Source organism: Rhinolophus sinicus, linkage group LG03 (assembly GCF_036562045.2).
Source record: "Rhinolophus sinicus isolate RSC01 linkage group LG03, ASM3656204v1, whole genome shotgun sequence".
NCBI classification, from domain to species: domain Eukaryota; kingdom Metazoa; phylum Chordata; class Mammalia; order Chiroptera; family Rhinolophidae; genus Rhinolophus; species Rhinolophus sinicus.
The window spans coordinates 116,330,952-116,357,147 of NC_133753.1; the positions used below are offsets into that span (position 1 = coordinate 116,330,952).

General features: G+C 35.9%; 1 protein-coding gene and 1 pseudogene across 1 annotated transcript in view; both read right to left on the reverse strand.

The window, feature by feature from the left end:
* The window catches only part of SRFBP1 (serum response factor binding protein 1), a 66,057-nt gene that overhangs the window by 31,007 nt on the left and 8,854 nt on the right, over window positions 1-26,196 (reverse strand). Inside the window, exons 2-3 of the mRNA XM_019727996.2 lie at window positions 25,020-25,108; window positions 23,904-23,976 (exon numbers count right to left, since the gene is read on the reverse strand). Coding sequence (XP_019583555.2) covers window positions 23,904-23,976; window positions 25,020-25,108 — 162 coding nt within the window. The remainder of the gene's footprint in view (window positions 1-23,903; window positions 23,977-25,019; window positions 25,109-26,196) is intronic.
* On the reverse strand, window positions 15,796-16,282 carry LOC109445544 (cytochrome c oxidase subunit NDUFA4; annotated as a pseudogene).

Here is a 26,196-nt window from a genome sequence, read left to right on the forward strand (position 1 = left end):
GGCATAATTTTTCAAACTGGTATTGAAGGCGATGGCTATCTTAAGTAATATTTTATCTATGCCATTTACATGGAGCAAAATACTACAGAGATTCAAAATCTTAAAAAAAATTATTAAGAGTACTACGTAAAGAACACTGACATTGCATATTTTAGTGGTACAAAAATAGTTATCAACTAAACTTATGAAAAATTTTAGGATATGATACACATGACTTTATTTTTCTTTGCTTTTATAATTATACCTTTCTACATCTTAAAAGTCATCAACACATTGCTAATTTTACCTCAAAAAATCATTACCGTTGACCCTTGAACAACACCGGTTTGAACTGCATGGGTCCACTTATACACAAATATTTTTCAATAAATACATAGTCTGCCCTCTGTATCCTAGGGCTTTGCATCGACAGATTCAACCCACCATGGATCAAAATCAATCCATTGCTGGGAATTTGCAAATGCACAGGGCCAACTCTATGAATTGTTCTACGCCATTTAACGGATTGAGCATCTGTAGATTTGGTATCAGAGGGGTGTCCTGGAACCAGTCCTGAGAGATGGCTGTAGGCTGCAGTGAAGTTTTGGGGGGAGTCAAAAGTTATACATGGATTTACAAATGAGTGGGGAGTCTGTAGCCCTAACCCGTGTTGTTCACGAGTCAACTGTATTTAAAAGTCAAATTCTTGAACCTGAAATGAAACATGAAAGGCAGTCTCAAGAATTATTATTAAATGGTGGAAAGAAAAACAAACTAAAAAAATCCCAATTTTGATAATTTATCTTCATTTTAATTAGGAAAACACAATGGTATTGTGTTATAACATTTTTAAAACTATTTATAATAGATGTGCATATTAATATTTGAAACATGTTACTAGAGAGCCTTCGACTGTGCAGAACACCAGGCACTGTGTAAAAAAAACAGATAACCAAAATGTATAATTTATTTTTGAAATAACATGTAACTGACCTTACATCTGATAAAAGCAAACGGGCACTTTAAAGAAATTGACCAGGGGAAAAAAAAATTTTTGTGTGCGTGAGTGTATGTTTGTGTGAATGCATTAGAGGTCTATTTGTCTGTTGTCTAAGTACTCGATGTGGCACGTCAGCTTGAATTCTTCGGAAAACAAGTTGTTCTTTGCGACAAAGACTGGGATTCACCTAAAGTTCCTTTAGGGATAGAGGTTATTTCTACTGAAATTGGTGAGTCTTGGCTGGTAATAGACTGTGTCATCTCACTGCGGTATTAGATTGTGCCGCCACCCAGCTCAGCCCGTAACTTAACTCCCTGAGAGTTGGCTATTTCCCTGGAACTGGCTTTTAGCCTTTGGCCTGATTTTCAGTGATTAGACAGTTCCAGAGTGAGGTGAGCTGAAGACCTATGGGTTGCTTGAATTGTGAACTGATTTCGGCCCAGTGCCAGCTCAGCCCGTAACTTAACTTCCTGAGAATTAGTTATTTCCCTGGAACTGGCTTTTAGCCTTCGGTCTGGTTCTCAGTGATCAGACTGTTCCAGAGTAAGGTGAGCTGAAGACCTGCAGGTTGCTCAAGTAGTGAGCTGTTTTGGGCCCAGTATTAAAAATGAGATCCCTGCTCTCTAAGTCTTCTAAAACTGTCTCTTCGTTTTTGTGCACGTATTTAACTAAATGGACAGATCTGACAAAGAGTAACTTAGAAAATCAGTGGCCACTTTGGAGAACTTTTGAGATTCCCATAGTTGATTTTCTTGGAACTAAATTGGATAACAGCGCTGTCATTAAGAAAGAGCAATGGAATGCCTATTTTGAATGGTATATTGAGGCTTCCAAACAAGACTATGAATCTAAAGTAGCCCATTTAAAAAAAATGAAGTCTCCAAGTTAATGAGGGCTGCTAAAAATTCAGAGACAAAATGGCACCTGAAACCTCGTGCTCTTCCTCTACAGCACTGCCTTGCCCTTCCCCCACTGCTCCTTTGTCTCAAGCTCCATCCCTGACGCCATTTTGTCCCTCATTGCTGCCTCTGCTTTCAGCTCAGTCCCCAGCAGCACATTCTTTTTCTCCTCCCTGGAAACTTATCAGTACTTTCCCATTTAAGATTAAACCCTTTGGAGATCCTAACAAACCCCACACATCTCCCTTGTCCCCTAGACTAAAGGTGACTTAAATGAGCCATTGTAAAGGAATTTCCTAAGGTAACTGAGGACTCTAATGCGTTTGCTGAGGAGTTTGATATTACTATTCAGGCCCATCAGCTGGGGTTTTTTGACTTTTATCAGCTAATCAATGTTAGTTGGCTAGACAAGCTGGACACTGGATGAGGATTGCTGGATGGGAACATCCTGACAGAGACTTACAAAAGTAAACCTCCAACTGTGAGGAACCCAGGGAACTTGCGCGAAAACTACATCAAGCAATTCCAAGGCCTTCCCAACGTCTGCAGATTGGAGCAAAACTCACACTTGCTCACAAAGGCCTGACGAATTTGTTCATGACTATTATAATAGACTTCAGGCAGTGTTTAAGAAAAATTCTGGTCTTCCTTCAGATGTTGACACCACATGTGTACCTTTTAAATTCTTTGTCAACAGGTTAAATGAAAACACTTCCCTTCTGGTTAGAAGATCCAGGATGGGATGGAAAACTACACTACCCTAGACTTGGTAAATCTGGCCAGTGAGCTTGCCAGTACCCTAGACGAGCCACCTAAAAGTAAGATTGCCAAGACTTTTGACTTTCTACACCCAGCATCTTTCAGTCATCTAACTTCCTTTGAAATCCGTTTGTTAACCACTTCCATTTCACCTTTTCACATTGAAGTAACGTTAATCCAGCTACTTTTCTCCATTCTGAGATTGAGGAAACCACTCAGGACTGCCTGACACTGACAGACCACCTCCTGACTCCTCGTGACCATTTACAGAAGACTCCTCTAGGTAAAGCTGATCTGTCATGGTTTACAGATGGTCCATATTTAAGACATGCGAACAGTAAGTACTGTGCTGGTTATGCTGTTGTAACTCCTTCTGAAGTCATCAAGGCAGCACCTTTGCCTCTGGCTACTTCAGCACAGCAGGCTGAATTATATGCCCTCACTCCAGCTTGCATTTTAGCAAAGAGTAGAGCATTCACACTGACAGTAGATATGCTTTTGGAGTGGTTCATAACTTTGGAATGCTATGGAAACAACGTGGCTTCCTTACCTCCAATGGAGATAAAATTCAAAACGGTTCATGTGTACAGTGATTATTGGACACTATATTTCTACCTGATACTTGAGCCATTGAGATTCCAGGACACTAAACGTGATTCCCTGGAAGCTAAAGGAAATCATTTTGCTGACATTTCTGCTAAGAATGCTGCCCTACAAGGTGTCACCAGCAGTCAGACCTCTGTCATGGTCCAAAGAGAAACTTTTCCAGTTGATAACTTAGAAAAACTGGAAGAAAAACAAGACTGGAGATCTAATAATTGTTGGTTTGATGAGGAAAAGAAACTGGTTTGGACCAAATAACAATCCAGTCCTACCAGAAACTCTAAAATTTCCACTCCTACCCACTGTACATGCATTGAACCACTGGTCAACTGTACAATTCCCCAATATTGGTGGGGAGATATTAATAAGGCTGCGTCAAGTGCCTACTTTAGGCGTCTCACCTGCCCAAAGTATAACTCAGGGAAACCTATTCATACTGCCCCTGGACCATTTGGTTTCTGGCAAATAGACTTCATATGACATCTCATGGATACAAATATGTTTTAGTCATGATATGTATATATTCTCACTGGACTGAAGCTTTCCACTTGCAGACAAGCTAATGCGTCTGCAGTGGCATAAATACTGTTAGAGAACTCCTCTTGAACTCCACAGTGATAGAGGAATCATTTCACTGGTCAGGTACTAAAGCAAGGCTGTGCTATTTAGCCAGTTCTACATTTCCACTGTGCTTACCATCCTCAATCTTCCGGATTGGTTGAATGCACTAATGGCATTATTAAGACTCAATTGGCAAAATTTACAGAAACTTTTCAAATATGTTGGCCAACACCATTGCTGATAGTTCTTTAAATCTCGGATCTGCCCCTTTTGGTACTCATAAGCTTTTACCTTTTGAGATATTTACAGGATGCCCTATTGCCTTATGAATTTCGCTCCTGCCTCTCTTGATCTATAGTTGGTGAAAGGAGACATACTTCAATATTGTAAAGGCTTAATTGCTTCTATTGACAATAATCATGCCTTAGTAGAATAATCACTTCACTGTGCACTCCAGGGAAATGAAAAACAGAAAAAAAAAAACCTTTGCAACTGAAGATTTTATTTACTGGAAGAGACACCTCAAAATGGATTCCCTCCAGCCAAGCTGGAACAGCCCTTACCAGGTACTGTTGACAAACTCTGTGCTGCTAAACTGCAGGGAGCAGACTCCTGGATACACGTATCACACCTAAAGTGGGTACCAAACCCTGACTGGAGCTGCACACAGTCTGGTGACCTGAAACTAAATCTGTCAAAATTTAAAGCAGGCGGCCTCTAAGGAGATGAGTTACCAAACCTTTCTGGTTGTTGAATCTATCAAGAACTTTGATCTATTTACGATAACAACAGCCGCTGTCTCATTATCTACAAGCTTATGCTCCTGATTTACACCTACCATATGACCTAGGTTGTTCTAATTCTACCTTAAATTTTTATTATATTTAAGCTCTGCTCCTGATGCCCATCAACCCCAGACATCAGCTGTTCCTGATCTACGCACTCTTCCCCGATATGACACTCAGAGGAGGTCCTTTCTGACATTGAGGGACAAAAGGCTGAAAACTGGAAAACCCGAGACCTGAAGAAGACCTGACTGCTGATCAATGATGCTTTTAGAGAAACAATCTTGATTGAAAGGGGGGAATGATAAAAGCGAACTGCCACTTTAAGGAAACTGACCAGGGAGTTGGGAGGTCCATGGCTGGAGCTGGGTTTCCTGTTCCTCGCTATTCCAGACTTCCTTCCTGTTGAACTTTATGGCTCTAACTTCCTGTGGCGGGGGGTGGGGGGGTGTATATAAGGGAGCCATCTTGAGAGATCGCTTTCTTTTTGCAGGTGGATGGCTGGCTGGAAGGTGCGTGTTCCCACACTGCTGTGGTGGTTTTGTTTTCTTTTCCCAAATAAACCCTCTTTCTGATGAACTAATTATAAGATTATTTTGGTCCAGTTAACACATCATAATACAAAGGAAGATGCAATGCAGTAAGTAGACTCTTAAAGACTGGTTACCTAATTTCTATTATGTATATATGACGATGAAACAAGCAGTGTAATTGTGTTTACTGCTGTAGTTATCAATGGTAGGAATAATAAAAATACCCAACATACTGGGGAAACCTTTTTCAAATTGTACAAACCTCCCATCCGTTATATGTCCCCAGGTGTGAATCTTCATGCCCGTATATCTGCCTCCACCAAACAAAACCACTGTTTTAGAGGTTGGTGAAGGCTGTGACAATGATTCTTTCTGGATTTGTAAGAGTAGTGAGGTAGCGATGAATGCGGTGTTATCAGAGAAAGCTAGAGAAATTTAAAAAACAGAAATGTATGAAGTATGTGTAGGAGATATAAAATTGAATGTAGTATGTAGATAGATGTGGGGATGAGCGATTAAGTTGGTCAGGATGACAGGAACTAACTGATAAGAAAGCTTTTTAACACCTAGGAGGAATTGACCCCATCTGGTAAACAACAGGAAGCTAATTTAGGTTCTTAAACAAGAGTGATATATAAAACAAAGTACGTTTACTACTAGGAAATTTTACTAGTGTCAGGTTTTTGCTGGCAGCCAGTTAAAGAATTACTAAATGTCTACAAATAGTACTGTCTCATTTTAGTTCCAAGTTGACTTTCATGTTTAAAGTTGAATTCTCATAGTTTAAAAACTAAACTGAAATGTATCTTTTAACTATAAATTTTCATCAAGATACAAAAATAATTACTGATGTGAAAATAATTACAATTTCAGTGAGCAAAAGCTAAAAGAAACTTGTAAAATTCAATAGTCCAAAGATTTGTATTACATTTAAAAGTAAATATTAACTAAGCATAAACATTATCAAATAATTTGGTCAAATGAAGCTGCGAAACATTGTCATTATATAGTCCTATCTCTCACAGTAGAAATACCTTTTAGAAAATAAGACAAAATAGCATTTTTAACTCAAGTGATTAAACATGATCACATATTTTTTATGGCAAATACAAACATCTAAACTGTTCTTGGCACATAAAATTACCCACTTCTGCATGTTCAAGGAGTCAAGCACAGAAAATGAGATGCAGCAATTACATCAGCCTGAAGATTCTACTTACAGTACTGCTGCATTCTAAGGAATAAGTCAGAATAGATAGATAATTTTTTTCGTCTTCTAAAAAAATGGCTGGCCTTGTGGAGAAAAGTTTACTATTTTTGAAATGGAATCCAAACATTTGTTTAAAAGGGCATAATTTTGTAGAATTTATAAGGAGTAAATAAAACAATTAAAACCACTTTAGTTGTATATCTTTTCAATAACATGTTAACAATAAAAATAATTAGGGTTGAGATGCGTATTTTTAATTATTCAGTGTATTAAATAAAAAGAGGATAAAATTACAGCTTTATATGAATACATGATATTCACTTTTTTTACTCCTAAAACGTTTTAATCTATATACATTTGCAACTTTAGTTTTTCTTGCCCAAACCCAAAGAGTTAAAGAAAAAAAGAAACAAAAACAAAACCTCAAACTTAATAAACAATTACATAAGCCCATAGAACATTTTTTTTTTCCTTCAGTGAATCACTTCGGAAATTCATCAAAAGGCCTTAGGAAAATTCTATTAGGTAATTGAGGAAGGCTTTCCCTACAATATTGGAATTATAAATAAGATATAGGGATGAGCAAAAAGGGATTTAGGAATGTGTTAAATGAGAGTGGCCTTTAACTGAAAGAATAAGGGACAATCTTTCAAAATCTCAAGGAAGTCAAACTATTTATTACAAGTTTTTATTCCTTCAAAGCATTTTCTCTAGAACTTCAAGTTTTCAGTAAACTTTGTCAAGGGCACAATTATAATAAAAATCACACCTGTTTATTAATTATATTTCCATGTGTTAATAGATTAAAGAGCCTATATCAATTAATACTGGAATCATTACATTCAAATTGTTTATAGTGCCAAATTTAGCAAGGAATGAAATTTCCTTTCACATCTAATCAGTTACTAATTCATGATCCCAAGAGAATTGATTACTTTGGTACTGAGCTTCCAGATACTATTTCTAAATGTTAAATGTATACACAAAATCCTTTATGGATAACCAGTCACTCTGTATCTTTAGGAAGGTCCAACTATTCCAATCATGTAAAATTATAAACAAATACTATTTTGTCCCCAAGAGGCAATGATGATAAATTCTTTCATTATTATTTGCACTTTTCAACTAATAGTGATCATTAAAATTATAATACAAAACACATTTCTTTATAATACCTAATTACTCTTAATAAAATTGAGCATTTAAATATGAGAGGTCAGGTTAATAGATTATTAAGAATACGGACTACTGGATTGATGTCATCAAAATGGCGGCATGAGGTGAGCCTCTGTAAAGCTCCCCTGGAATTTACAACTAATCTAACACCAATAACTCCACAAAGGACTCCCTGCACAGCAGATATGCAAGACGAAGAGGCCCACTACTGAATGCACCTAAAGGTGGGCGAATCGCGCGAGCAGGGGAGGACGGAAGGGAGAAGTGTGGAGACGGAGCCGCGCAGGTGAAGGATGCAGACCTAGCTCAGTGCTCCGAGCTCGCTGCTTCCCGGAACTACTGCAGCTGCGGGAGAGGGAAGAACTGCTAGGGCTCCGCTTATGGCCCACAGGGGTGAGGGGGCAGCATATAACACAGCTGAACCCAACGCTCACAGCAGAGACCTCGAAGAAAAGACTGAGGGAAGAAGGCTGAAAACGGTGGTTTAAGCCCTCACTGCCGAGCAGAGAAAGGAAGCCTTCGGCACTGAGACCAGCAGCCCCTCCCTACCCTCCCAGAGCTCGCCCCGCCCCCACCTGCCCAGTGCTAGAAGCGAAACAGTAGCAGTGTCAGATCAAAAGAACAGAATATTTGCTGTTCTGAGAGCTGTGGACCACAGACACAGATTCGCAGCCCAACTAGTTCTGGCAAAGGGGAGGGAGCTGTGGAAGCAGGACCAGCTGTGGTGGTGGCCGCTGCCATTGCTCTGGGCCACCTCTCACAACTCACCCCGCCCCTGGCCCCACCTATCTGGGAGGATCCATGCAGGAGTAAACAGAACTGCTGAAACATACGGGCTCTGAATTTGGTGCAGGAAGAGCTTTGGAACTTCAAAAGCTCTCCGCATACCCACACGGACACTGGGCCCTGTTACCCAGGCAAACTATTAACAGAGGAGAAGCCCGTCTCCCAGGGAATCCCCCCATTGTGTGAGAAGCTGGAATAGTGCAGAGAAAACATAGCACTACCGTGTGAGAGAAAAAAAAGGCTGCAGTCAGAGAGAAAATAAAACATTCTACCAACAAGTACTGGAAAACAAAAGAAAGACCTCTTCCTATCAAGCTGCTGCAGAAGCAACTCCTGTAGATGTCTACAAAGAGAAATAATAAATCAGAAATTGCCATAAATAACCAAGGCAACAAGACAGCTCAGAAAGAAACTGAAAAGTCTCCAGAAAAGGAACTTAAAGATACGGAAATATGTGACCTAAATGACAGAGAATTCAAGACTGCAGTTCTGAAAATACTCAACGAGATGTAAGAAAACACAGAAAGGCAGTTTAATGAACTCAGAAACACAATCAAAGAACAACACGAGCATTGTACAAAAGAGATTGAAATTTTTAAAAAGAACCAAATAGAATTTCTGGAGATTAAAAACTCAATAGAAGAAATTAAGAATGAAATAACCAGCTTAGGTAGTAGAGTTGACCAGATGGAGGAAAGAATCAGTGACATCGAAGATAGAAACCTGGAAATTACAATTACACAGATGGAAGAAAAAAGAGACTTGAGACTTAAAAGAAATGAAAGAACGCTACAAGAACTTTCTGACAGCATCAAAAAGAGCAATATAAGAGTAATGGGCATACCAGAAGGAGAAGAAAGAGAGAAGGGAACAGAGAATCCCAAATCCAAGAAGCAAATAGAACACCTAATTACCTCAATCCCAACAGGCCTTCTCCAAGGCACATTGTATTGAAGCTGTCTAAAATCAACGACAAAGAAAGAATCCTCAAGGCAGCCAGGGAAAAGAAAGCCCATTAGATTATCATCAGATTTTTCAGCAGAAACTCTCAAGCCAGGAGGGAGTAGAACCAAATATTCAAACTACTTAAAGAGAAATTATGAGCCAAGAATAATATATCCAGCAAAGATATCCTTTAGATATGAAGAAGGAATAAAGACCTTTCCAGACATACAGAAGCTCAGGGAATTTTCTAATAGACGACCTGCATTACAAGAAATACTAAAGGAGGCTATTCGACCACCATCAACAGGGACAATTTGTGGCAACCGAAACATAAAAAGGGGGAGAGTAAAGGCCTGAACCGGAATATGGGAAAGGAGAAAGTAAGTGTCCTGAAGAAAATGAAATACTCTAAATATCAAACTTTCTTTTACATAAACTTAAGGGTAACCACTCAAAAAAAATCCAGAACTGAAATATATACTGTAATAAAAGAAACAGAGGGAAACATCATAGAATACCACCACATAGAAATAATAGACAACAACAAAAAGGCAAAGAAACAATGGAGACACAGCATTATCAGAAAACTAAAGCTAGCATGACAGGAAATCCTCACATATCAATAATCACCCTAAATGTAAATGGACTGAACTCACCAATAAAAAGGCACAGAGTAGCAGATTGGTCAAAAAACTAAACCCAACCATATGCTGTCTCCACGAAACATATCTCAGCTACAAGGACAAGCATAGACTCAAAGTGAAAGGGTGGAAATCGACAATCCAAGCAAATGGTACCCAGAGAAAATCAGGTGTAGCCATAATGATATCAGATGAAACAGACTTCAGGGTGAAAAAGATAACAAGAGACAAAGATGGACATTTCATAATGCTACAGGGGACCATACAACAAGAAGACATAACAGTCATCAATATTTATGCCCCAGTCAGGGAGCACCGAAATATACCAAGCAACTCCTAACAGAACTAAAGGGAGAAATTAACCAAAACACAATTATACTAGGGTACTTAAATACATCATTGTCAATGTATCATTGACAGCTATGGATAGATCATCAGAACACAAAATAAATAACGAAATAGCAGCCCTAAATGACACATTAGATGAAATGGACATAATTGACATATATAGAGCACTTCATCCTAACACATCAGACTATACATTCTTTTCTATAGTCATGGAACATTCTCAAGGATAGACCATATATTGGGACATAAAATCAGCCTCGGCAAATTTAAGAAGATTGAAATTATACCAAGCATATTCTCTGATCACAAGGCTTTGAAACTGGATATCAACTGCAAAAAGAAAGCAGGAAAAGACACAAATACATGGAGATTAAACAATATACTTTTAAAGAACGACTGGGTCAAAGAAGTAATTAGAGGAGAGATCAAAACATACATAGAAACAAATGACAATGAAAATACATCCTACCAAAACTTTTGCGATGCAGCAAAAGCAGTTTTAAGAGGGAAATTTATCTCATTACAGGCCTATCTCAAGAAACAAGAAAAATCCCAAATAAATAACCTCATTTTACACCTTAAAGAACTAGAAAAAGAACAAATGAAACCCAAGGTCAGCAGAAGAAAGGAAATAACAAAAATCATAGCAGAACTAAATGAAATAGAGAACAAAAAGACAATAGAAAAAATTAATGTGACAAAGAGCTGGTTCTTTGAAAAGATTAACAAAATTGAGAAACCCTTGGCTAGACTCACTAAGATAAAAAGAGAGAAGAAACTGATTAACAAAATCAGAAATGAAAAAGGGGAAGTTATTACGGACACCACAGAAATACAAAGGATCATCCAAGAATACTATGAAGGACTATATGCCACCAAATTCAATAACCTAGAAGAAATGGACAAATTCTTAGAAACATATAGCCTTCCAAGGCTGAACCATGAAGAACTGGAAAATCTAAACAGACCGATCACCAGTAACGAAATTGAATCAGTCATCCAAAACCTTCCCAAAAGCAAAAGTCCGGGACCAGATGGCTTCACTAGTGAATTCTACCAAACCTTCAAAGAGGATCTAATACCAATCCTGCTCAAACTCTTCCAAAAAATTGAAGAAGAGACAGTACTTCCTAACTCATTTTATGAGGCCAACATTACCCTGATACCAAAACCTGGTAAGGACAACACAAAAAAAGAAAACTACAGACCAATATCTCTGATGAATACAGATGCAAAAATCCTAAACAAAATTCTAGCAAATCGAATACAACAATGCATTAAAAAGATTATTCATCACGACCAAGTGGGGTTCATCCCCAGGGCACAAGGATGGTTCAACATCTGCAAATCCATCAATGTGATACATCACATAAACAAAATAAAGGACAAAAATCATATGATTATATCAATTGATGCAGAAAAAGCATTTGACAAGATACAACATCCATTTATGATTAAAACACTTAAGAAAATAGGTAAGGAAGGAAAATACCTTAGCATAGTAAAGGCCATATATGACAAGCCCTCAGCTAATCTCATAATTAATGGTGAAAAACTGAAGCCCTTTGCTCTACGTTCAGGAACACGACAGGGCTGTCCCCTATCACCTCTGCTTTTCAACATAGTGTTGGAAGTCCTTGCCAGAGCAATCAGGCAAGAGAAAGAAATAAAAGGCATCCAAATTGGGAATGAAGAAGTTAAATTATCACTCTTTGCAGATGACATGATGCTATATATAGAAAACCCTAAAGACTCCACCAAAAAGCTATTAGAAACAATCAACGAATACAGTAAAGTTGCTGGCTACAAAATCAACGTACAAAAGTCCATTGCATTCCTATATACTAACAATGAAATCTCAGAAAAAGAAATACAAAATACAATTCCTTTTGCAATTGCAGCAAAAAGAATAAAATACCTAGGAATAAACTTAACCAAGAATGTGAAGGACCTATATGCTGAAAACTGTAAGACATTTTTGAAAGAAATTGAAGAAGACACAAAGAAATGGAAAGACATTCCATGCTCATGGATTGGAAGAATCAACATAGTCAAAATGGCCATATTACCCAAAGCAATATACAGATTGAATGCACTCCCCATCAAAATCCCAATGGCATTTTTAAAAGAAATAGAAAAAATCATCAGATTTGTTTGGAACCACAAAAGAGACTGACTAGCCAAAGCAATCTTAAGAAAAAAGAACAATTCTGGAGGCATCACACTCCCTGACTTTAACTTGTACTACAGGGCTACAATAATCAAAACAGCATGGTATTGGCAGAAAAACAGACACATAGACCAATGGAATAGAATTGAGAACCCAGAAATAAAACCACATGAATATGGACAGATGATTTTTGACAAAGAAGCTAAAAACATACAATGGAGGAAAGACGGCCTCTTCAATAAATGGTGCTGGGAGAACTGGATAGTCACGTGCAAAAGAATGAAACTGGACTGCTATCTGTCACCATGTACCAAAGTTAATTCAAAATGGATCTAAGACTTCAGCATAAGACCTGACACAATAAACTGCATAGAAGACAACATAGGTACTAAACTTATGGACCTTGGGTTCAAAGAGCATTTTATGAATTTGACTCCAAAGGCAATGGAAGTAAAAGCTAAAATAAACGAATGGGACTATATGAAACTTAAAAGCTTCTGCACAGCAAAAGAAACCATCGACAAAATAAAGAGGCAACCAACTGAATGGGAGAAGATTTTTGCAAACAGTGCCTCCGATAAGGGCCTAATATCCAGAATATACAAGGAACTCATGAAACTCAACAACAATAAAACAAACAATTCAATTGAAAAATGGGCAGATGATCTGAAGACATCTGTTCTTTGGAAATTTCTCCAAAGAAGACATACAAATGGCAAATAGACATATGAAAAAATGCTCAACATCACTAATCATCAGAGAAATGCAAATAAAAACCACAATGAGATATCACCTCACCCCAGTCAGGATGGCTATCTTCAACAAGACAAATAGTAACAAGTGTTGGAGAGGCTGTGGAGAAAAAGGAACCCTCATACACTGTTGGTGGGAATGCAGACTGGTACAGCCGTTATGGAAGGCAGTGTGGAGGTTCCTCAAATTACGAATAGAATTACCATATGACCCAGCAATCCCTCTCTCCTGGGTATATACCCAAAAAATCTGAAAACATTTATACATAAAGACACTGTGCTCCAATGTTCATTGCAGCTTTGTTTACGGTGGCCAAGACATGGAAACAACCAAAATGTCCTTCAATAGATGAATGGATAAAGAAGTTGTGGTATTTATACACAATGGAATACTATTTGGTAGTAAGAAAAGATGATATAAGAACATTTGTGACAACATGGATGGATCTTGAGAGTATGATGCTAACCGAAATAAGTGAGACAGAAAAAGCAGAGAACCCTATGATTTCACTGATATGTGGTATATAAACCAAAAACAACAAAAGAAGACAAACAAATGAGAAACAAAAACTCACAGACACAGACAATAGTTTAGTGGTTACCAGAGTGTAATGGGGGAGGAGGATGGGAGATGAAGGTAAGGGGGACCAAATATATGGTGATGGAGGGAGAACTGACTCTGGGTGGTGAACACACAATGGGATTTATAGATGATGTAATACAGAATTGTACACCTGAAATCTACGTAATTTTGCTAACAACTGTCATCCCAATAAATTTAATAATAATAAAAAAAGATTATGGACTACTGATTCAGATAGATTTGGAATGAATCCTGGGTTTGTCAAGCTCTAGTAGTGTAATTTCGGGCAAAGCAATTAATCCTTAAATCCCCAGTTTCCACATCAGCAAAATGAGGCTAAATAGGAACCTTGAAGAGCTACTCTGAAGATTATAGACAATATATATATGTAGGTTGTAGCAAAAAGCCTGGCACAGAGTAGGTGCTTAAATATTAATAACTAAAATTATTAAATTATTAGCAGTGTTCATATATCTGAAGTTGAGCTTCCTAGTGCTATAAATAACATATAAGTCTGGGATGTAAAGCTATTGCATAAAACAGTATCCTGGTTATCTAACTGGGAGTCAATTGAAAACTATCAAGGACATCATATCAATTTCATCAATCAGTAACGTTAATTTATTTTTATTAAACTGCCATCACTTCCAGGAAACCTTTCCTGCTTATTAGCTAGAAGCAATCTCTTACTGTTTTAAAATTTTCAAAGCACCTACCATAACTTACCATTTTTAAAATTGTGTGCACCAGTGCCTTTCTCTGATGGTCTAAGATTTTTGCAGAGCTGGAACAATGAATTACATGGCACATTACCTTTCATAAAGATAGGCTTAATAAATGTCTCCTTAACGCATGAAAATATTAAGTCAGTCACTGCTTCCTAATTAGTTATCTCCCCTCTAATCTCTTTTCCCTCTAGTCAATCCTCCACTCTCCTTCAAATTTAGTTTTCTAGAAAATGCATACGATTACTCAAAAACTTTGATCTACATTTCCTAAAAGGCTTTAAATGGTAATCTCATCTACACTTCAGCCACCATCTTCAACCTTTTGTTCCTCTATTTATTCCATATTCCAGCCATGACATTGATTTGTTGATGAAATAGTTGAATGTCTGCTTTATGCCAATTAGTACACCAAGCACTGGAGATAAAAAGACAGTATCTTATGCTCAAAAAAAGGAGACATATAAAGAAATAATTATAGTTCAATGTGCTAAATATTATAACAGAAATAAGAGTACTGAGCAGACCTTCCAAATCACACCCAGAACTATCAGATCCGTATGCTTTTTTCTTGGTGTGCTTGCTCTATTTACCTAGACGACCTTTTCCAAAGCAGAATCGTACTTACTCTTCAAGTTCAAACTCAGTATCCCCACTCTGTAAGGTCTTCCCTAAATCCTGTAAGTAATTAAATAACAGATGCCTTTTCTAGGTTCCTACAACTCTTTGATTATAATAGTGGTATAGTGTAGATCAGACTCATATGCTTGTTTCCCACAGAACAGTATATTTATCAGCTGATGGCAGAAATCTATTCATCTACATATATAGCAGGTTCTAAATTAAAAAGTATTTAATTAACCTCAGAATAGTATATGGAATTTATAATAGTTGTTCTGGAAATTCCCAGTCTTTTTTTCATTTGTATTTTTTGTTTTTCTTTTCTGGCTGCAAATTTTACGGGTCTTAAGAAAATATATAATCATTAATAAACTGGGATGCTACATTAGATTGTGGAGAAGAATCATTAACTATAACCAAAACCCACAAGTTCTATATTAATATACTGAGTTTCAAAAGAAATCAAGAATTTAAAGTGAGGATTTCTCTCCTCACCTCACCCATACATAAAACTGATATACCTTGAAAAGGGTTTAATTAGTTTTGAAGACAGAGAGAATATAAGTGAACTATACAATCTCACTGTATATTCCTAAAGAAGCATTTTTTTCCCCTAGTTTCAGATATTTATTTATCAGTGTAAACCCCAACATAATACACCAACATGATTTCATGCATTTGGAGGGGAACTATTTCTTGGTTAAGTGGAAAACTGCGGATGGCTTCTGGAAGACCTTCATTCTCAGCAGATTTCTAGTGAAACATTTCATTTAGAAGTCTGGACCTTCTTTCTTCAGTTTGCTGTAATCTACATTCACTGAGTAAAAGTTGTGTTGATCATTAGGACCCAGCTTGTTCCAGGGTTCTGGGTTATTCTCTCTATCCTAACAGACATCTGAATTGAACAATGCCAGGCGCATGACATACAGTGCTGCTCCAGTACCTCCAGCTCCAATAAATACAAAGAGGGGGATCAAGCTTGGATGTTTCCTGGCCTGACCCAGGATTTGGCGCAGCATGGTTGCAGCAGTGGGCTCAGGTCCGGAAGCACAGAAAAGCAAAACTGCAGGCCTGGAGACTAGGTAGTCTCTGCCCCTAACGAAGCATTTTTAATTGGAGCAATCATTGCCCTTGGAATTATTTTTGTGTCTTAGAAGACTACATAGTTTATACAATTCAGTGGCAGGTATAGAAAACAGAATCAAATTACTCATATTCAAGAAAAAAAAGGACACTGCTGAGTTTCTCTTGTCACAAAATATTAATTAATAGTTTTAAGGAGTAAAATACCAACATTAATTATTGTAACAGGAAAACAGAATACATGGTTTCCATTACAATAGAAATCTAACAGTATAAAATATGTGCTCATGTTAATGAGTGTAAATGTTTGAAAATAATGTGTTTCCGTTTAATCCAAAATTGAGGTGACATCTCCGTTGAATAAGTTATTTATATCAAGACCAGTTATTTATTGTTATTATTGCTGCTTTACTCTAGGACTCTTTGTCTCCCATTGTGTGTTTCAAACAAACTATGTTGTAATATTTGCCTCTTTGCTCAATCACCACATTATTTCATACTGACATTATGATACTAGTATTGGTTGTCCAAAGTTTTCGAATTAACAGTTGAAAAGGGCTTTGGATACTTTCACAATTAGTAGGAAGATTCTGCCAAGGTTGTAAGTTCAAATTTGCAGAATTACAAAACTTAAAAAAAATAAAAATAAAAATAAAACAAAAAGAAATAAACATTTTTGACAAAAAGCTCATGTGATACTCCTTTCTTACTTCCTACCCCTAAATCCTGTTTAAACACTCAGTAGCCTCTGAAGTAGGCTTATTTGAACTGAAGTAATTCCAAAAGCAGTTTTTTATTTTAAAATTAGGTGGATATAATGACTGTTAATGGTAATAGCATTTTCATCACGTTTGCCAACAAAGACCCCTCACTTTCCATTTATTTTCAAATAGAAGTAGGTTTAAAAACAGGGATGGATACCACTTTTATTTGTCACAACTACTCTCATTTAAAAGATAAAAACATTTTAAGACCACCGTGGATTTGATATAACATCTTTATATCAACACAGCTGATACTGAAAATTATGACCCCTACATATTAAAAATGCAGCACTGCTAACAGTTTCAGGAACATGACCTACTCAAAAAGCTCACTTACTGCTGCAGAAACCACATGCCAGGAAGTAAACTGGAATTCCAGCGTGATGATCTGTTTCTACATACTGCTATATGTGTGAGGAGAGCAGTATATGCTATAATTAGCTTTTAAAATTCCACTATGACTTCCTGTTTATCATTTCACATATCACAAGTTGAATACAGAAGGCTGTTAAATCAGGGCAATAAAAGTCGCCTTTCAAAAAATTAAATTATAAGTTAGATGGCCTTAGAGAACTGCCCAAGGTTGACTGTGAAATGAAGAGCCTACCCATTCTTTTATTTTCGACCCTTAACATTAAAGCCAAACTTAACACCAAAAAACAAAAACAAGTCTTGGGTTGCAGACTCTGCTTAGTAACAGTTCAGTAAGATTCTACTTATCTACTGAGATTCAGAGCAATCTCAACAGTCTACACACGCCAATTTTATGTGAAAAGTCACTCACTCAGCCCAGCCAGGCACCCTCCAGTATGTAGCTGACATTACTAGGTGTTGGGGACAAAGAATTGAGTAGAACAACCTATTTTCCTAAGACAGTCTAGCTAAGTAGGAATGGCATGAAAGCAGACTCATCCAACACCATAGCAGAATTACATAAAGGTAAGAGAATATACAGAAGATGTGGTAAATGATTAGTTCTCCAAGGGTCAGAGTGGTGGTGTCAGGGAAAGTGTCCTAGAACAAGAATTAGAATTAGGTATTAAAGTAAGGAGTAAGTTTTTATTCGGGCTACGTGTAAAACGCCTGATGAAAGGCAAGGAGGCGTAAAATAGATTGGTATGTCTGGGGTTCAATATAGGTGGAACAGTAAATATAGGATAGGTAGATGTTATTTATAGGTGGAGAAGAAAGGTAGCTAGTGTACAAGATCACAAAGGCCTTGTATGTCATGCAGGAGAGAATCCTGATCAGATCTGAATTTTAGGAAGGTCACTGATTCCAGTGTAGAATGTGATTCGAAGTGGGGTGAGACCTGAGGCAGAAAGTTCATTATTTCTCCAAGGGAGAAATAATAACCTGAACTAAGAAGTGGTAACATATCTAGGAGATAAAAATAATAGGTCTTGGTGAAGGGCAAGATTTGGGAATATAAAGTAGCTAATATAAAGAAGGGAATTCAAAAGGATTCCTAGATTTCTGGCTTAGGGAATTAGATAAATGATAATATTAAAACCAAAATCAGGAACAGAAGAACATTAGAATGGGGGTGGCAAGGTACAAAATGTTAGGATCTACATTCAGATACTAACATCTTTGGGGATATTTGCTCACATCTTCTCTTTGCTTCCTTACAATACGTCATCCTGTACCCTCGTACCCCAACATCACAACTGCCTAGAACAGTGATGGACGTCTTACCCAAGTCAGGCCGAGAACTTGAGCCAGTGTGGGTTCTTCCCCTGAACACAAAGCATGAGGATTCTGGAGCTGAGGATGACACTGTAAGGGGGTCCTGGCCATAACTAAGGAATGAAAGCTGTCTGGAGAGTCAGAGAAAAGGGAAGTGAGAGGAAGCTGCAGAGTGGGCAGGATGGGAGGAAGACGAGGAAAGGCAGAGACAAAGCAAAAATGGAAGGAAAAGTGGCAGGAAAGAAACACATAAACAAACTACATGAGTTCCTGTGAGCTCTCCAGAGCCTGATTCTAATTCCCGGTGAGGTTAAAATGCAGTGTTTGCCCTTAGGCTTCATAAGAAACCCCACAATCTTAATAACCCTTCTTAACTAAGATCAGTGAATACGTAAAATATTGAGTTTCAGGTGCATCTGAAAGCACCTAAATGGAGCTGAATATTAACAGTGAAGATCTTACAGGAAAGATTTGCATCAGAGAGAGATTATGAAGTGTCCCAAATAGTGACACTAGTCAAACTTGCAAGTAGCCATGTTAGAGAGTGTAAAGTGGGAAGATAAAGAAAGAACTTATGGGGAACACTAGTATATAAGGGTCAGAGTCAATCTTATTCAAGGAAACTGATGAAGAGGCAGGTAGATAAACTGAGTGGGTTGCTCAGGAAATAGGAAGTGAGGAGAAGTTGAGATCAATGTGGCTATACTATTAAAGATGCTATTCTCATAAAAGGGGGAAAGGAAGAAACTGGGAGATAGTTAAAGGATGATGACAGGTGCTAAGGGAGAGTTTGAAGTTATAAGTAAAATTAGGCATAAGTAATAAAGAAGAAAAAAGAAAGGGACACAGCACATTAAGAGGGATTGGCCCTGAATAGAAAAAGTTTGAAGAAAGCAACTTTTCCTCTGGGACCAATAAGAACAAACTATCAGTCTGGGGCTTACCTTGTGAAGAAACACAAACCTATAAAACATTTTAGAAAGATTTTTTGTGAAATGTATTTTTTTAAATACCAAAATATATCTGTCTCTTTACGATGACAAGGGAGATTATCATATCTTAAAAAAAATTATCATCATGATAAAAAGGTTAGATGTTTAATGGGTAAACATCGAGAAACACCCTATCAAAGATATAAAATAAATTGCTGATTTAGTAAATTATTTAAGTGGTATAAGTATTATCATAATGATATGTAAAAACATGTGAACCATTGCTTTGTAATTAAAAGATAAATTCCAATTAGACTATTTCAAAACAAAAAATACTATTTCAAAGATACTAAAAAGCCTACTCTTGCTCGTGATTGAAAGAGTAAGGTAGCAAAGGTGGTAAGCTCCGAACTAATTGAGATAAAAGAATAGGACATGGGAGCAAGACATGACTTTATAAAACTCAATCACTTCATTTTATGGATGAAAAACTAAAGCCAACAGAGGTCAAAGTTCATAATCTCAATTACACTTCAATTCTAAGACTTAGAATTCAGTTTTGTAGTTTTCAATTCATACTCATTCCACTATTTTTTTCTTTTGGCCTACGGGCAGCAGTGTTAGACGGAAATAATATTTTGTATGTTCTAACAAAAAGGTAGGCAGACACATCCAAAAGATGTTGGATGTATCTACTACACAGTGTTCCAACTGCTCTGAGGGCTGCTGCAAACAATTAACCCAGTTTATAATTATAGTCACAAAGCTGTAAATTTTGAACAGTCAAGAACTAAAACAGCTTTATTCAATTTTCAAACGACTAGCAGCTATTCTCTTACTATCTTTGTGGATTAACAATATCCTTCACTCTTTCACAAAATTCCCAAAGCACGTTTATGACTAATTGCTATACAAACTTTCTCTCATTTTCACATTCAACTAAATTCTAATGCTTCAGAAATAAGTGACAGAGATTAATTATTGCAAATTATTGTAAAAATTAAATAACAACACACACTAAGATTTCAAAACTCTTAGAATATAAAAATGCAGTAGTCTCTCTCTCTCTCACACACACCTTCAGGATGTACATATAATAAATTTCTGCTTTCCATAATATTTCATTGTACAATGAGTATTAAGGTTTTCTAATCCAAATGTTGCTTCAAAATTCTTCAAAGTCTCCACCTGAATACATATCTACTTTATAAGTGATACATCTCCATTTGTATATAAAAACATTAAATAAATAAAAATAATGCAGTTAGGTAAACAGACATTCCCATCTTATTTTCTCTACATTTCATTTTATAATCTATAATTTACTAATTTCTAAAAAAATTTTAAAGACTGACACTAAGCAGTGTTTAACTTTTCAATATTATAATGCTTCTATGAATATTTTCATCTGTCCTGAGATAATAAATATAAAACACAATATAGTGCCTGGCAAATAGTAAATACTCAGTTAAAGCCAGTTATATTACCTTTATTATTGAGGAAGGAATTTTTGTATATTTAAATTAGTTTCACTGTATGCCTTAATTTTACTATCTGCTTCTCTAGCTAAATAACTTAGGGATCTGTAAAAAGTTAATAGAAGAAAAAGTAGAGAACCATATGACTTCACTCATATGTGGGATATAAAACTGAAAGCAACAAACGAACAAAGCAAACAACTCACAGGCACAGACAACAGTTTAGTGGTTACCAGAGGGTAAGGAGGGAGGAGGGTGGAAGAAGAGGGTAAAGGGGTCAAATATATGTTGGAAGGAGAACTGACTGAGTGGTGAGCACACAATGTGATATATAGATGTTACAGAATTATATACTTGAAACCTATGTAATGTTACTAACCAATGTGACCACAATGAATTTAATAAATTAAAAAAACAGTTCATAAGCTACTTCAATATCCAAAGAAAAAGGAACTGTTTCAGAAGACAGAATTTATACTAGTATCAAAGTTAAAAGTAGGAATACTATTAGAAAAGGCAGCAAAGACTTGGTATTCGTGCAGTATAGTCTATAAAATTGGAACCTATGATTTTATAGTATCATAAAGATCAGGGCTTTTTTTTTCTTGGCCAGAAAAGACAAACTCCCATTTCTAAAAATATCTCAGGTTTTCATCTTGAGGAAGTCATCTTGCAACAAAATACCCTATTATCATAGAAAACAAGTATAGGACAGTATGTCATGAACAAGACTATAAAAATGTAGTGGTATATGAGCCAAGGAAAAAATTCATCTGGAAAAATGAATAAGTAGAGGTTTTTCTTCAAATTTAATTGAGACTGTGAATTTTCTGTTTTGTGACTATTTCTTTGATACTCCCATGTACATGATAAACACTTTTTAAAGAACAAATGACCTTTCTTAAAAAAAAATGCTCTATATATTTGCTTATTTTAGAAAAGTAGACCAATTTTGTAAAAGAATCATAAATGATGAATAAAATTTGACATTTAAAAACAGCAAATGTATAGTGCTATTTTTTTTCCTGGTTTTGTATTTAAATTTAATCCAGCTTTTAAATAGCACTTCAAAAAAGATGAATTCAGAACATCCAATTCAGATGACCATAACCACTGCCATGAATTCAAGAAATATATACACTATTAATTTTATGAATTAGAGGACTATGTAGGCTATGGATTTTAGCTTTCTATGATGCAACAATTCCATAGTGGTTTTATATAATCACAAGAAAAAAGCAGAAAGAAAAAAGAAACAAGAAAACTACGGTCATGACACAGTATCTTGTAAACCTATGACCTTTATCACTGAGTCTGATTTCTTATTTATGATGAGGTTTTAAGAATAACAGAGAACAAATTTCACACAGATAAAACAGGACAACTTTCTGATTAAGTAAATTAAATCCATTACTGAGAGTTATAGAAGGGAAGTATTCTAAAGATTAATGACTTATTTTCTAACTCTTCACACACTGCATATAGGCTTATTATATATAATGCATCCTTTCCATGGTAAAATAAAATCAGCAATTATATAATAGCTCAAAGCCTCTGAAAAATTTAAGACTACAAAAATGACTATTCAGAAGAAATTACAGGGAAAAATTTAGTTAAGGAATGCAATAATTTAGTAAGGACCTTGGTTAAGAAAAAGTGAGAGACAAAGGGATGTAATATACATTAACTTCCTATCTTAGTGTTATCCTCAAAACAAAAATCTCTAAGAATTTTATTTCTCATAAGAATTTCATGGGGAAAAATGGTATATGAAAAAGCCTAAACGATACATAATCCAAAGTGATACAAATGATAACGAGGAGGCAAATATAGAGTATTTTGACTGAATGACTGGGAAAAAAAGGGGATTGAAGAAGATATATCAAATAGATTTCATGAATTTTGCAGTCCTGTGAAAATAAAACAAATAAAAATAACCCCACAAAAAACAATAAAACAAATAAAATTACCTTATACCAAAGAAGAATCATGTCCTGTTTCTATTCAGATTAATTGATAACTTTGACATATAAAACACTACCATCCCTTCAAAAAGAAAAAATGGCGAGGAGCTTTGATAATCTAATTCAATTAAAATATGTTTAGAGAATTCTCTCGTTCTTTTACCTATCTCAAAAGTTGGAAGTTATACCAAAATGTAATAGTCAAACACACATGCAAAATGACCCTGCAATTAAGATAATTGCTGGTACCAAATGTTGTTTTTAAGTTCTGCAATATAACAGTCTCTCAGACATTTAATAGTATGTCATTTGGTAAATGAAAGTTTCCACAAAGTAAGAGCAGCGAGAAGACCTAAAAATTATACTAGTGAAAAGTCTGGCTGAAAGAAACAAAAATACAGATCATTTTGGTCCAATACTAATTTTATTTCGAGTTACTACAGAGCTGAATAAAATGCTGACACCACCACACAAAAATTTATTGAGTTGGCAATACGCAAAGCATGATGTCAGCCACCAATATCCCCATCTACATTACCAAATAGCATGAACACTTTAATTCTTGAATTTAACTTAGATTTCATGCCTAAAGTTACAGTAAAAATAAAAATGTTAGGCATGAGGTATTATGAAACATAGATGAGTTTAGTTTGGCATAGTTTTGACTCAAATTAGTCTAATACTTTACCAAATTCAATAATTAAAAAAAAAAACACAGAAAAATGCAAGCTTAAACATTACAATTTTCTAAATGTACCAGAGTCTTCACCAAACAGACCATAAAACAAGTCGTAGTCAACTTGTAATAATATCCAAATAAGTTAACACCAAACGTACATAAAATACAGATTTACATGAGACACAGAAACACACACACACATATATATATATATATATACACCCACACAAGTCCTCACCTTCATGGCATGGATTTCTTCCAGCAATCGTTGTGCCCGTCTCTGGTTTTTTAAAAGTGCATCTTCGGTACCCCTGTAAAAAATACATTATAACATGTAGCCAGGAAAAGCGTTTATTATAGACTTATAATAAAAGTCTCTTCATTTCTTTTAGAAAAGCATGATAAATCTCTAAACAACAAACTGTCATCCTACATTATCCTCCCCCTAACCAACACATACCCTAATTTCATCAACAAACCCAAGGTTTGGGCAAAAATGAGCACTGTCCTGGCGTATTAATGACTATTACCACTGATAGACAGCTTCATTCCAATTCCTTAATGGGAAGGCCAGATAATATTTTTAATCAATCACTTAATAGCTCATTGTATTTAATGTAAGTTCTATAAGCTACAATTAAAGGATGGATATAGTTTTATTAAACAGAAATTTGTTCTCTGGAATTAAAGGAATACATAAAGATGTCAATGTCTGATTAAATCAGAGATCAGGGTCATCTTCCACAACATTAATGAAAGAAAGCACAAGAAATTATCAGAACAAAACACATTTGAAGACTTTGTATTCATGCTTAAAGTATAACAAATATAATAACATACTTTTTCTCTACTACTTGTGACACTGAAAATACAAAATACTATTTTTTCAAAAATTTAGATGGAACAGAAGGTTTTGATAAACACTTCCACAAGGTACTGAAGATTTCAAGTTAATGAGCAATTCAAGGAATAAAGTGATAGAAAATCTTTATAATTGACTCAAAGTATTACAAGATTTGCTAAACTGCATCAACATCTTAAAATAACTTCTAATAACATGAAACACATACATAACCCCAAAGGACTTTCATTCTGAAAAGGCCAAAAAGAGAGTTTTGAAAAAACAGCAGAATTCATCAAGTATCTTAAGCGAATATGGTCCAAACTATGTAAGGACAAGCTGACACAGCACATTTTAACTCACTCAGATCCTTTCCAAATATAAAACAAAGTACTGTATGAGTAAGATATTTAATTATTCCTCTGGGTCCCACCCTCAAACTATGTAAATATTGAATAAAAACAACGTTTGACATTTTATTAGTCATAGAATCATTACTTTAAATGACTTAACTTTTTTGACTTCAATCTGCCAACACTCCTGACAAGTTTTCGGATAACCAAAACTCGGATTCTCTTCACTTCTTTTCTCATCTTCACAACCTTTGAGGAATAAAGCCAAAATCAGAAAGGCTATTAATTCAAAAAGAATTAATACTTCGAGTCTTCGTATTATGGATTAAGTCTACCAGTTTAACGAAATTTTTGTTTATACTCATAGTTTGATGAAATAAAACTTCCTTTATAAACAATGAAGGACTAAATCAACATTCTAACACTAACATACACACACACACACACACACACGCTTTAAATCATCCCACTACAGAACGCTGAACTCTGAACAGAAAAAAAAACACATTACTGTCCAAGAGATGGAAATATTCTAATGCTGAAGAACTACATGTTACAATAGTACTTAGTATAATGGGATGCTATCGTTTTGTTTGTTTTGTCTAACATTGTTACGAGCCATCATACATCTTATAATTCCTTCTGTAATTTTTTTCTTCCCCTCCTTCACTTTAGGAACTACATAAAATCCAGTTCAGATATAATCTTTCTTGTGAAACCTTCCATGATTTCTTCAGTTAGAGATAACCGCTCCATCCTTGGTTCGCCATATACTCCATAGGCAGCATCTATGTCACTGTATTGTCACTAATTGCTCACGTGACAGTCTTTTTCTATAGTTTGTGAGCTCCTAGAGGACAAGGGGCTTGCAATATTTACAGTGTTTTCTATGCCTTGCAAGAGTGCCTGGCACACACAATCCCTCTAATTCTTCTTGCCAAAACAATATAATTATCATTCTATTTCTTTAAGGCTATAACACCTTTGCTTACTTTTCATTATCATTCACCCCTTTCTACATATTGGAAACCAACTTACAATTTCTCTCCACCCTCAGTTTTGCTATCATTCTGGGTGATGTAGACGTCCTCTTAAATAACTCATCCAATATTACATCTCACTTGTTGATTTCCTCTTTTCTAATGACCTAAATTATTCCTTCTCTGTCACCCACTTCCATGGTCACACTGTGGTCTCTGTTATCACTCATAACTATTCTATTTCTAAAACCATAAATTCAAATACTCCACACTGAGCACCACTTCTATCAGCTGGCTTGTTCAACTCCACCCACCACCATCGTTTTTAGCTTCACCGGGATCAGTAACTCACTGACC